The 12,539-nt window shown below is 66.9% G+C and overlaps 1 protein-coding gene across 3 annotated transcripts in view; it reads right to left on the bottom strand.

Annotated features, from left to right (window-relative positions):
• The window catches only part of HUWE1 (HECT, UBA and WWE domain containing E3 ubiquitin protein ligase 1), a 52,673-nt gene that overhangs the window by 17,523 nt on the left and 22,611 nt on the right, over positions 1-12,539 (bottom strand). For all 3 annotated transcript variants that reach the window (XM_075017384.1, XM_075017385.1, XM_075017386.1), the window contains exons 23-49: positions 12,399-12,456; positions 11,431-11,607; positions 11,063-11,308; positions 10,827-10,960; positions 10,634-10,734; positions 10,234-10,425; positions 9,747-9,963; positions 9,130-9,252; positions 8,734-8,968; positions 7,865-8,095; positions 7,530-7,652; positions 7,356-7,451; positions 7,002-7,271; positions 6,751-6,903; positions 6,264-6,391; positions 5,797-5,878; positions 5,257-5,433; positions 5,024-5,183; positions 4,220-4,566; positions 3,948-4,143; positions 3,509-3,676; positions 3,286-3,431; positions 2,147-2,213; positions 1,660-1,874; positions 1,139-1,350; positions 471-653; positions 105-277 (exon numbers count right to left, since the gene is read on the bottom strand). In XM_075017384.1, coding sequence (XP_074873485.1) covers positions 105-277; positions 471-653; positions 1,139-1,350; positions 1,660-1,874; positions 2,147-2,213; positions 3,286-3,431; positions 3,509-3,676; positions 3,948-4,143; positions 4,220-4,566; positions 5,024-5,183; positions 5,257-5,433; positions 5,797-5,878; positions 6,264-6,391; positions 6,751-6,903; positions 7,002-7,271; positions 7,356-7,451; positions 7,530-7,652; positions 7,865-8,095; positions 8,734-8,968; positions 9,130-9,252; positions 9,747-9,963; positions 10,234-10,425; positions 10,634-10,734; positions 10,827-10,960; positions 11,063-11,308; positions 11,431-11,607; positions 12,399-12,456 — 4,610 coding nt within the window. The remainder of the gene's footprint in view (positions 1-104; positions 278-470; positions 654-1,138; positions 1,351-1,659; positions 1,875-2,146; positions 2,214-3,285; positions 3,432-3,508; positions 3,677-3,947; positions 4,144-4,219; positions 4,567-5,023; positions 5,184-5,256; positions 5,434-5,796; positions 5,879-6,263; positions 6,392-6,750; positions 6,904-7,001; positions 7,272-7,355; positions 7,452-7,529; positions 7,653-7,864; positions 8,096-8,733; positions 8,969-9,129; positions 9,253-9,746; positions 9,964-10,233; positions 10,426-10,633; positions 10,735-10,826; positions 10,961-11,062; positions 11,309-11,430; positions 11,608-12,398; positions 12,457-12,539) is intronic.

Below are 12,539 nucleotides of genomic sequence, written 5' to 3'. Positions count from 1 at the left end.
GCTGGCAGTGGATGGGGTGGGAGCCCAGCAGCAGGGAACTTGGGGAAAGCCCCCCAGCTGGGTGGGGAGGAGGGGGCAAGCCGGAGCATGCCGGCCTCACGTACCCACGTCCTGCTGGTTGCTGTTGGCGTCCCGGGCTGCCCCCTGTGCCTCGCCCTCAGCTTTGTTCTTGCTGGTTGTGCTCTTGCTGCCGAAGAGGCTACTGGGCTGGTTGACAATGCGCGACAGCGTCTCCAGTGGCTTCAGCGCTGCGTTCACTGTGTTGGCCATGTTGGGGCTGCGGGGGGCAGGGAGTGTATCAGGCTCTGTGCCCCTACCACAGCCGGGACAGAGCCCAGGCGTCCAAGTGCCCAGCCCCCTTCCCTCCCCAGGAGAGAACCCATCCCCCTCTGCCCTGCCCTCGCTGGGATAGAGCCCCAGTGTCCAGGCCTCCACCCTGCCCCCCTCTGCCTGCCGATAGGTGGGCACACCTGGAGAGGTCAAGGCTGTGGGGCACACGTGCCAGGTCGCTGACCAGCCCCTTCTTCAGGAAGAGGCGAATGATGTTGTTCATGCCGTTGTGCTGGGTCTTGGCAGTGGCGCTGCTGTAGAAGCTGGAGGTGGATGGGCAGGACTCCATGATTGTGCTGATGATGCACATGACGGCCTGCAGCCTGGTGAGGGAGGACCAGGTCAGCACACGCTCACTGGTGGGATTCCTCAACAGCCCGGGGGGACCTGTGCTCCTGCCTGAGGGCCTGGCCCATGGCAGCGGGCAGCTGGAGACATGTCGCTCGATCGGCCCACTGGGAGAGCACTAAACGCCCCTTCAGCTTCTGGGAGACAGAGTCCCTCCTGGCCCCGTGGTGCCCAGGCTCCCCACACACCTGCCGCAGCCCCTTCCCAAGCCTGTCGCCCCTGCCCACAGGGCCAGAAACAAACAAAATCTCCCTGTACCTGGAGGTGGGGAGCCAGAGGCCTGCTAACCCCTAAACTTCACTCCCCCCTCCACCCCCGAAGGGAAGCAGACCTGCAAGCTACCAGCCCCACCCCACCTTTCTCAGGAGAGAAGCTGGGCGCCCTGGCTCCAGCCACTAGCCCCCCTCCTTGCCTTCCAGAGCCGGAGAGAGGCCCCAGGGACCCCCCCCACTCCCCTCACCTAGCATGCTTCTCGGTGCTCTCGGCCATGGCCAGCGCCCGGCCCAAGGCAGCCTTCACCTCATTCACCAGCGCCACCTGGGCATCCGTGCCGCTGCCTGCCGCAGCCAAGCTGGCCAGGAAGAGGCGGGCCAGCGCGGGGGTGTCCTTGTCCTCCGCGTTCTGGGAGTGGGGCAGCAGATGGTCCAGGACAAAGGCCAACACGCTGCAGTCCTGACGCCACATGGGGAGACGTGAGCGGTCCCTGCAGCACACCCCAGAACCCCAGCCCCTAGATCCCCTGGGACTCCTCCCTCCTTTTTAAGTGCTGGGGATGGAACTCTGGCATCTGGGCCCCCATCCAGGAGACCCCTCTCCCCTCCCACTCCTAGGGAGGGAACCCAGGCACCTGGGCCCCCAGACGGGAGACCCCCTCTCCCCTCCCACTCCTGGGGACGGAACCTAGGTGTCTGGGCACCCAGCAAGGAGACCCCTTACCCCTCCCAGGCCAGGATGGGACTCAGCACCCGGGCTGCTGCTCACCTCCTTGATGAGTTCTGACTGGCCCACGGTGTAGCTGTAGTTGGCGATGAGGGCGGCGATGCCCACATAGGAGCGCACCAGCTCAGCCAGCAGGCGCAGGATGGTGGAGGTGGGCATGAGCGGCTTGCTCCCCTTGGCCTTCTGTTTGCCCTCCTCCGCTGCCTTGTCTCCCTCCTTCTCCTTCCGGCCTTCCCGCGACTCCTCAGGGGTGGAGGCTGCAGCCAGGGAGGAGACAGGTCAGGCTAGGGGGGTACAAAAAGGGGAACCCAGCCCAGCAAAGTTCCCTGGGGATGCCACATGCCAAGTCTTGGGGGCAGCAGGGCCTGCCCCAGCTGTTGGGGTGGGGGGGTAGTGGAGAGGGGCCACCTGGGGTTCAGCCGGGGGCAGCAGAGATGCACTCTAGGAGGGGTGCACCAAGCCAGCTGAAAGGTGGCAGTAGTGGGGGTTTGTCGACATGGGGAATACAGGCAGAGAGCCCCTCCATTACCTTCTCCTTGGGGTGTCCCGGATGATGGTGTCTCAGCAGCTGCTCCGTCGGCGCCGAACACCTGGGCCTGGAGAAGGGAAGGAACATGTGATATTACTGGATTTTAAAATGAACGCGAGAACCGTTCTTGTAACCAGTGCCCTGAGTGCACACCAAAGCTCATGCCAGGCGGGACAGCCGGCAAGTCGCTGAATCTCTCTCCGCTGCTCATGCAGTTGCACATTTCACAGGCGGAGTTGTACGTGCTGGCTCTGGGCTGGGAGTTGAAGGGTGTGTGGTTAGGAAACTACAACAAGAGGCGGCGACCTGCTGCGAAAGGTTCCTAACCAGCTAAAGCCGCACTTGATCCCAATCCACACGGGAGGAGTTTGGCTGTGGCTGTGTAGCCCTGGAGACTGCCAATGGCAGAACGCCCACACGAGGACACGGACAGGCTCCATCTCAGATGTGCTTCCATGCAGGAAGGAACAATGGGATTCCTGCCACAAGGGCGGGAGGCTAAAGGGGACCCTGAGCTCCTTCCATTCGGTCTTCGCTCTCCAATCCAACTCATCATTTCAGGGGCATCTCTGCTCTGAACTGACCGTGGAGGATCGCTGACCCATCCTACCAAAGGATGAACTCCAGAGCCTTTTAAAACTGCAGCTTCTCCCACCTGCTGCAGCCTGCATCAAGAGCTCTGTGACGGGCGTATAGACTTCCACTGCTATAACATGTAAAAACTATCACCGTTTTCCCTTTTTTTTTTTTTTTTTTAAAACCTTCAGATCTCAGATTTAAGGATAGGCCCAGCACGCTCTGCTGGGTGAGAGCTGAAGCACACATTGACTTGGAAAGCAGCTGTGTGACTGGTTTCTAGAACCCCGTCCCTGCCTCACACAGGGGAGCGTGTGCACACAGGAAGCTGGAGTGAGGTCTGGCTGGCCACTGTGACAGGGCTGGTGCCTGACGGTGGAGGACCACACCCTGGGTTGTATGTAGCCTGTTTTAAGCCATTTGCCCTTGTTTGATCTTCTCAGCTGGCCTCAGAAAAACCTTCTGTTCCAACCTGTGGGAAAGAGATGGCCCCAGCCCTCAGACTGCAAGAACAGCCCCAGCCCCACAGCTCAGGCTCTATTTCCCCTGCCCCACGGACTCACATTGATGGCAAAGCCGCCCTGTGAGTCGAAATCACTGCCCTGGCGGGTGAGGGAGCGGTACTGCTGGTACACGTCATCACCCACGTCCGACAGCAGCTGGCTCACCTCCTGGCTGGCTGTGCCCACCTTGGCCTCACTCTTCTCACCTGCGGAGAGACAATGTGTCACATGCAGCCTGGCCAGCGATGCAGGCGCCCAGGGAGAGCCTGGTGGGGGCGGGTACCTTCGTCGGGGGCGTGGTAGGCGGCCAGCGCATTGAGCATGTCGTAGATCACCTCCTTGATGGGGTCTGGGATGACGGGCAGGGCTGACGGTTTCACCGGCGTTGTCTTCACCAGCTGCACCGCGTTGGGGCCTTTAATCCGTAGGTTCTCAAATTCATCATCCGATGCTTCCCGGGGAAGAGAGGGAAGCAAACTAGCACCCCGGAATCCACTGCCCCAGATCCTCCTCACACCCAGGGAGGCAAGGTCAGAAACCCAGGAGTCCTGGCTCCCAGCGCCAACCCGCCCCCCCCCCCGGCTCTAACCACTACACTCCATCGCCCTCCCAGATGTGGGGAGAGAACCCAGGAGTCCTGGCTCCCAACCCCCACTGGACCTGGGTTCCCCAGCCCAGCCCAGCGCAGGCCCAGGGAGCCAGAGACGCTGTGCCCCACTCACCGGTGCCTGAGCCGCGGGGGGCGGGCAGGGCGATGCGGATGCAGCCGTTGGCCACCTCGGTGAAGATCTCGGGGTTGCGGCAGGCAGCGGGGCCCAGCACCCGCAGGATGTAATTAATCTCGCGGGAGCCCAGGCTGCCTGACACCACACCGGAGGTGGTGCTGCCTGCACCACTGGTGGCTGCCGAGCGCACCACCTGCAGGGGGACAGGTCACAATGCAGCAGCCGCCGCCAGGGCCGCCTCCCCCTGGGGCGCAGCCAAGAGCACCCACCTTCTCCATGGTGTGGCGCAGGGTGCAGGGCTCCTCGATGATGTGCCGGAACAGCAGCGTGACCAGCGGCGTGAAGCCGTTGAAGCTGGAGCTCTGGGTCAGGCCCAGGATGGTGCGGGTGCTGCGCAGCTCCGCGAACATCAGGGCGTACTTGTGGTGGCGTGTCAGGCGCAGGCAAAGGCGCAGGGTGGCATGCAACGTGTCGGGGTCCACCGGCACCCCCAGCATGCTCACGCAGGCCCGGATCAGCACCGTCACCATCTCCTCCGGCAGCCCCTCGATCAGCACCTCGGGCACCGCCTTCAGCTCCTCGGGCGCCAGTGCCACCGCCTCGGGGGGCAGGGGGTCTGGGGGCAGCACATCGGGCTGGCAGCTGCCCCTCACTCCTGACCTGGAGCCTGTGCCAGCACCCGTCACACCTGTCCCGCAGCCCCCGCCAGTGCCCTTCGCCCCCCAGCCCCGCCAATGCCCCGCGCTCCCGCCCCGCAGCCCCCGCCGGTGCCCTTCGCCCCCCAGCCCCGCCGATGCCCCGCGCTCCCGCCCCGCAGCCCCCGCCGGTGCCCTTCGCCCCCCAGCCCCGCCGATGCCCCGCGCTCCCGCCCCGCAGCCCCCGCCGGTGCCCTTCGCCCCCCAGCCCCGCCGATGCCCCGCGCTCCCGCCCCGCAGCCCCCGCCGGTGCCCTTCGCCCCCCAGCCCCGCCCATGCCCCGCGCTCCCGCCCCGCAGCCCCCGCCGGTGCCCTTCGCCCCCCAGCCCCGCCGATGCCCCACGCTCCCGCCCCGCAGCAGGAAGCCGAGGCCACTACCATTTGCCTTCTCCTCCTTGGCTTTGCTCTCCATCTCTTTGGTCTCCTCAAGGGTCTTCTCCAGCTCCTGGCTGGCTCCCTCCTTGGCTCCCTTCCCAAGCCGCGGCACCCGGAGCAGCGTCAGCATCACAGGGCGCCGGTTGCCCGTTTCCTCGTTTACCTGGGGGGAGGGGAGGGATCAGCGTGCTCGGAGACCGGGGCTGCCCTCCCGCTGGGCCCCACGGGCTCCGTACCTGCACCATGGTGGTGAACTGCACTGTGTAGCGCCGGCGGCCGGCCGTGAAGCGCACGCTGGTCTCGCCGGCCTTCCAGGCGGCATCGATGGTGCTGTTGTTACTGGCGCTGTAGCTGCACCAGCGGCCAGAGCGGTCATCAAACCAGCGCCAGTTGTTCCCATTGGCCTGGAGATACTGCAGGGCAGAACCTGGCTGAGCGTGGGGCCCTGCCACCCCTCCAGGCCGGGATCCCCCCCAGCCAGCGCCCCACCCCCTCCAGGCCGGGATCCCCTGCCACCCCTCAAGCCACGCCCCCTCCAGGCCTCGATCCCCCCACTGCCCCAGGCTGCCCTCCCCCAGCTACTCCTCCAGGCTGGAATCCCACCTGACCCCCCAGGGTCTCTCACCGGCCATACCGCACCCGCTCACTCCCAGCTTCCTCGGACGCTCCAGCCGCCACCGAGTCTGGCTCCTCCACTCCCCTCAGGGGTCTCCCCAGCAGCCTGCATGCGCCCCCAGATCCCACACTGCCCCCCCCCCCGCCCACAGGGCCGGTACCGTGTGCATCTGGGCCCTCCTCTTGGACGAGATGGCCGTCTTCTCGTAGAAGTCGAGCAGCAGCAGCACGGGGGTGATCCACCTGGGGGTGGGCGGCCAAGGGAGCAGCCCAGTGAGCAGGCAACAGTCTGGGCCCCGCCCACTCCAGGGCACCCGCCCCCCCCAGCCATCCTAGGCCAAGGGGATCCGTCCTCTCCACAGCGCCCCCACCCCACCATCCCAGCCTAGGGGAGCAGGGGCCCAGCTCCAGAAGGCCCATCCCCTTCCGGGGTGCCCACCTCTCCCCATCCTGGCTTCAGGAGCAGGTGACCCCATCCCCATCCCAGCCTTGGAGAGCGCATCCTCCTGCGGTGCCCGCAAGCAGGGCAGGGACCAGCTGGGCGCCACTCCCTCCCCCCGGGTGCACGGCAGGGTATGAGCAGTGCCCCAGGGCCCAGCCTCCCTAGGCACTTCCCCTGAGCCCTTACTTGGGGGTCTGCACCTCCTGCTGTTCCTTGGCCGCCTGCAGGCAGGGCTGCACCACCTCTAGCAGCTTGATGAGCACGTTGAGGACGCCGCTGGACTCCACCACGCGGGCACACGGCAGCTTCAGCTCCTGCGGGAGGTACAGGGAAGAGGTGCAGCAAGTCAGCACCCCCCACCCTCGTGTGGATGGGGGAGCCCAGAAGCACCCGCTTCCCCAGTGAGATGGCCCTGGCTGTGTTCCCAGCTGGCTGCACTCCAGGGGTCACTGCACAGGGCAGCCCCAGGCTGAGCCCCACAGGGCAACAAGATACAGTCGCCCAACCCCTGCCCCACAGGAGTGGGGCGGAGCTGGAGGTGGCAGAGGACAATGGCACCAGCCCTGGGGGAGGCGAGACTCCCCCCAGGAGGCCGCTGAGAGCCCTGGGAGGGCAGTGGGGGCTGGCGGCTAGAGCCTGCACTGGGGGCTTCCCCCCGGCCCAGCTGCCTCACCTCGAAGAGCAGGGTGAGCAGCAAGATGCGGGTGGCCAGGTTGGCGGCCTGGGGCAGCGTGGCCATCTGGCTGATCCACTCCGAGACCGTCTTGGTGTCGCTGGTGGTGAGGGGCAGCGCAGCTTTGATGAGCACGTCAGCCGCTTCCCACACCTGGGGGGGTGGGGCACAGGCAAGCATCAGCCCCTGCGGCACAGGGGGCTGCAGCCTGGCAGGGGCGTGGCCAGCCCGGGGGTGGCGGGGCTCCTCACCTGCTTGACCACCTGCTGGAGGATGGTGTCGCGGTAGGGGGCACCGTTGCGCTTGATGGCCGTCATGATGAGGTCGCAGACGCGGTACACGGTGTCCGGCAGCTCGTCCAGCAGCTGGGAGCAGCCGGGCAGCATGGCGTCGGTGAAGCTGTGCAGCTCGGCTGGCTCCAGGGGCTCTGCCTCCTCAAACTTCTCCAGGCACTTGGCCTCCTCCTCCTCCTGCTTCTCCCGCGCCTTGCGCTCCTCCTCCTCCTTCCGGCAGGCCGCCTCCTGCGCAGGGAGGGGAGGGCTGAGGACCTGCCCGCCCGCCCGGCCCATCCCCTGCCCCCAGCAGCCCCTCTCCTCCCCCCGCACCTCCGGCGACTCCGCCCGCTGCTCCATGGGGATGTCCTGGCCCAGCGACATGGCGATGGCGCGCATCATCTGATCCTCCTCCGACATGCTCAGGTCCTGCGGCACAAGCACAGGGGCAGGTAAGAGGCGGGCAGGGGGCAGCGCCGCAGGGGGTGGGGCGGGGGCGGGGCTTACCCGTACAACCCCACCCATGAGTGGTGGCGGGTGGGTCAGGAGGTACTCCGTGGCCTGCTCCATGGTGCTGGTGTTCAGCAGGGCCTCCATGGCATGCTCCCGCGTGAAACCCATGTCCATCAGCTGCGGGAGGGGAGAGAACCTCAGCAGCAGCCCAGGCATCCGGGCTCCCCCCTCCCCCCCAAGCCAGGGAGACTCCGGGCATCGGGGCTCCTCCAACCCCGCCCTCCCCTGAGGCAGATGAGAGCCCCGACACCTGGGCTCCCCTCCCAGGGCAGGGACAGAAGCCAGGTGCCCAAGGGTCCAGCCCCCTCCTTCCTGGCATCAGCCCTTACCTGCTGCAACTGCTGCTGGTTGACCTGGGGCTCCCGCCGGGCTCCGCCTTCTTCCTGCCCCGCCTCCTCCTCACTGCGGGCCCCCTCCTTCTCCTTGCCCAGGCGCTCCCGGAGGAGGGGCTCGCCCCGCAGGATGTGGCACAGGATGGCCAGCATGGACTCCGCCATGCGCCCCCCATACACCTTCAGGGGCTTGCGGTTCCACAGGTTCTTGATGCAGGTGAAGGCAGCCTGAGGCACCGGGGTAGAAGCGGTTAGATGCAGCCCTGCTGGTGGGAGGGGGAATCCCCACCCCACGGGGTAGGATCCCCTGGGACCCCCAGCCCTGCTGGTGGGAGGGGGAATCCCCACCCCACGGGGTAGGATCCCCTGGGACCCCCAGCCCTGCTGGTGGAAGGGGGATCCCCACCCCACTCCTACTGATGTCAGAGGTAGGATCCCCAGCTCCCTAGCCAGCCCTGGGACCCCCAGCCCTGCTGGTGCCCAGCAAGGGATCGCCAGTATTGCTCCCAAGAGCCCCAGCAGCTGACTTGATGGGCTCTCCTGCCTCATCCTCAGCTGGGCGGACAGGGCCCTCGGTAACGGATGGGGACAGTAACAGCAACGACGGGTCCTGTGGCACCTTATAGACTAACACACAAGCTCTGAGCATGAGCTCTCGTGAGCACAGACTGACTTCTTTAGACGGATGGGGACAGGGAACTCAACAGCCTCAGCAGGAGCAGCAAGGCTGCCGCGCCCCCAGTTCTGCCACACAACACGTGCCTGTCTCTGGCAGCTGGAGCAGCTGCCCCCAGCACCGCACAGATGGGCAATGGGCATGGGGTGGCAGCCAGAAACCCAGGCCTCTCTGCAGCCTGGGCACCCACCTTCTGGGTCACCACCAGGAAGCGCAGGGCACTGAATGGCGGGTAGCTCTGCCCGCCCGGCAGCTTGGCAGGCAAGGAATGGGGCGATTCCAGCACCGTGCTGGGGTTCACCATCTTCTCCACCAGCATGAGCCAGGCATCCAGGAACTCCCCCGTCCCGTCTGGCAGGTCCGGGTGCTCCAGCCCCTCAGCCACCGGGACCTTGCCCCCCATGGACAGTGCCCAGTTGAAGGTCCTGGGGGGAGAGGGGAGACAAGTTAATGGTCCACTGGCTCTGGGACGCCGCCATGTTGGAGGGAGCAGCGTCCTGCCTCTCAACCATCTGCTGTGACCGCTAGAGCCCACCCCCAGCGCCAGGGACACAAGGCAGGCATGCGGGCGGCCGGGGGCACTCACTCAAAGAGGGCGTTGTGGCCACCGGAGCAGAGGAATTTCTGCAGCATGAGATGGTAGGGGTACTTGCGCTCGTCGAACAGCATAGGTGATGTGAACCCCACGGAGCAGATGAAGAACGTCAGCCTGGAGGGAGACAGGGCTGGGGGTCAACCCCCTGCTGGGGAGCTCAAGACACCCCAGGAGCCTGGACAGGCACCCCTAGAGCCCCATTGCCTAGCAGACGAGAGCGACCTCTCAGCCAGCTGCCATTGAGGGGACGCCGGCCATGACGCTCCCTCGCAACAAGGAACGCCTCATCTCTGCCGCTGCGCCACGCCGCGCGAGATCTTTGCTCCCTGGGGGACTGAAAGGGCCTGGAACGCGCTGTGCTCCTGACTCCTCCTCGCGTCACTTTTGTTCCGTGCGACGCCAGCGAAGCAGCTCCAGAGGCAGACACACACCGGACCTGGCCAGGCCCATGCAGCTCTGGCTAGGACAAGGTGTGAGCGACCTGGCTCATAGCTCCTGCCTGTGGCCTGCCCACCAGAGAGGAGAACACACAACCCGGGAGTTTCTGCCTCCCCCCATGCTGGGGACACCCCTCGGTGGTGAGCCAGCCGGCCCGCAGGGTGACTCACCGGAAACGGGGCGTGGGGGTGTAGGGTGGCGGCTGCCAGGACAGGCCCTTGGTCAGCAGCTTGGTGAGGGCCGAGGCAGTGGAGCGGGCAGCTGGTGTGGGAGCCGTGGTGGTACTGGCGGCGTGGTGGCTCCGTCTCTGGCGCACCGGGGAGCCCACACAGAGCTTTACCAGCAGCCCAAACAGCTCAGCCAGAGCGCGGCCCAGCCTGGAGGAGGCTGGGGAAGGCAGTGGGAGAGGCTGAGAACAGCAGCTGCTGCTGGGAATTACCCAACACCTAGGGCCCCCTGCAGGTAGGATCCATCATTTCTCCCAGAGTCGGGCTCCCCGCCCTGCCCGCTCTACCCACCAGCCCCCACTGCCCTCCCAGAGCCGGGGGAGAACCCAGGAGTCCGGGCTCCCCGCCCTGCCCGCTCTACCCACCAGCCCCCACTGCCCTCCCAGAGCCGGGGGAGAACCCAGGTACCCGTCCCATTGACAGCGCTCACCCGACAGGAGGGGTTTGATCTGCTTGATCCTGGCCGCCATGGCTGGGGTGATCTTGGCCTTGCCCTTGGTGTCAGCGGTGCTGGGCTCGTCCGTCTCCATGGGTGCTAGGGTGTCTCCATCCAGGCCAATGCCCTCCAGCAGGCCCCCCGCGGGCTCCACAGTCCCACTGGCGACTCCCTCCACTTCGCCTTCTGGGTGGAGGGGTGGGGGGTTAGTGCTGGGGGTCCCTGGCCATAGCACCCCTCCAGACAGTGACCTAGTCTGAGCAGGGCCTGTCGCTCTAACCACCCGCACCCACTCTCCTGCTGCTCCGCAGAGAGCCCAGGCGCCCTGGCTAGGCCCCAGGAATGTGGCTGAAGCCAGCACCCTGGTGGGGTGGGGGTAGCCCCAAAGCTGTACCTGCTTTCTTGGCTCCCTGGGGGGCATTGGGTGCTGCCTTCTCCTCCTTGGGCACCAGCTTCTGCATGTCGGCCTGGCCGAACTCACAGCCCGGCGGCAAGCTGCAAACAGGGACAAGGGGCATCAGACCCGAGGTGCCAGGCGGCGCTTCCCGCTCAGGTGCTGCAATGGGTGGGGGGGTTCCCCCTCCTACCTGTTGGGGGTGCAAAGGGACAGCAGCACAGTGCTCTCCCACACCAGGGAGCAGTACAGCTGGCTCAACTTGCTGAGGACACTCAGGCCCAGGTGGGAGCCCCACTGGTTCACCGAGATGGCCCGGATCTCGCTCTGCAGGAGGAGAAGGGCCCAGGGGCTGAGCTGAGCTCTGGCTGCAGACTGCACCTGGCCCAGCCGGCCCCCTCCCTTCCCCCCGCCAGCTCAGCCCCTCACCTGGCCCACCCGGCAGGTGTGCACGAACATCATGATGTAGGCGTGGGCAGCCGTCAGGGCGTGCAGCAGGGGCGTGGCCTGGGCCGACAGGGTGGCGTCGGTGACGTTGCCGGCGCAGGCCAGCTCCCGCAGCAGCACCGAGCCGCCGGGCGCCTCAATGGGCCGGTGCAGGGGCTCCAGCGAGGTGAGGATGGAGTCGAGCTGCAGCAGCCCCTCCTGCAGCACCTTGGGCTCGTGGGAGAGCGTCTGGAAGAGAGGGCGGGTGGAGCTGAGCAGGGGCCGGTTCACCCCACCCTGCTCTGGGCTGCCCCACATTCCCTCCCTGGCGCACTCCCCAGGCCTGGCCCGGCCCAGGCACCTCCCCTTACCAGGATGGATTTGCAGACACCAGCCACGGCCTGGCAGGCGGCCGAGGTGGGGAAGTCGATGGGCAGGTTGGGCAGGCCCAGGATGGTGACCAGGGGCAACAGGCCGTTCTGGCTGACGAACTCCTGGCAGTGGTCGTCCGTCGTGTTGTTACTGAGGATGGACTCCACAAACTTCATCTGGGGCAAGTGACGGTAGTCAGCCTGGGGCGCAGCGACCCCCCTTTCCCCCCTGGCCGCTTCCGGCCTGGGGCGCAGCGACCCCCCCCTTTCCCCCCTGGCCGCTTCCGGCCTGGGGCGCAGCGACCCCCCCCCCTTCCCCCCTGGCCGCTTCCGGCCTGGGGCGCAGCGACCCCCCCCCCTTTCCCCCCTGGCCGCTTCCGGCCTGGGGCGCAGCGACCCCCCCCCCCCTTTCCCCCCTGGCCGCTTCCGGCCTGGGGCGCAGCGACCCCCCCCCCCCTTTCCCCCCTGGCCGCTTCCGGCCTGGGGCGCAGCGACCCCCCCCCCCCCTTTCCCCCCTGGCCGCTTCCGGCCTGGGGCGCAGCGACCCCCCCCCCCCTTTCCCCCCTGGCCGCTTCCGGCCTGGGGCGCAGCAACCCCCCCCCCCCTTTCCCCCCTGGCCGCTTCCGGCCTGGGGCGCAGCGACCCCCCCTTTCCCCCCTGGCCGCTTCCGGCCTGGGGCGCAGCAACCCCCCCTTTCCCCCGATCTTCTCCCCCTCCCCGCTAACTTCCAGGCTGGGGTGCAGTGACACACCCAGGACACCCCTCCCCCCCGGATGCTGCCACTGGCCCAGATCTCACTGTGCAGCGTGGAGCCACGAGGCCCGTTGGAGGGCGAGGCCAGGGGCCCTGTGGTGGGAATGGCTGCTGCAGGCGGCCCCATGTGCACGGGGGGCTCCCTGACTTTGCAGCAGTGCAGCCGAGACTCGCCGGGTGGGGGAAGAGGATGCTCCCCACAGCTCCCAACTCACCACGTTGAGGATATAGTCCATGAGGGGGATAGGGATTCGTGCCTCTGTCCCGACAACCCTGGAAGAGGAAGGAGAGCGCCCGTTAGCGCCCAGCCGGCAGCGCATGTCGGGGGGAGGGGGGGGGGGGGAACATGTGGCTCC

Source organism: Carettochelys insculpta, chromosome 22 (genome assembly GCF_033958435.1).
Source record: "Carettochelys insculpta isolate YL-2023 chromosome 22, ASM3395843v1, whole genome shotgun sequence".
Lineage (NCBI taxonomy): Eukaryota > Metazoa > Chordata > Testudines > Carettochelyidae > Carettochelys > Carettochelys insculpta.
The sequence above is the reverse complement of the archived record's forward strand: the minus strand, read 5'-3'. Positions and strand labels throughout refer to the sequence as shown.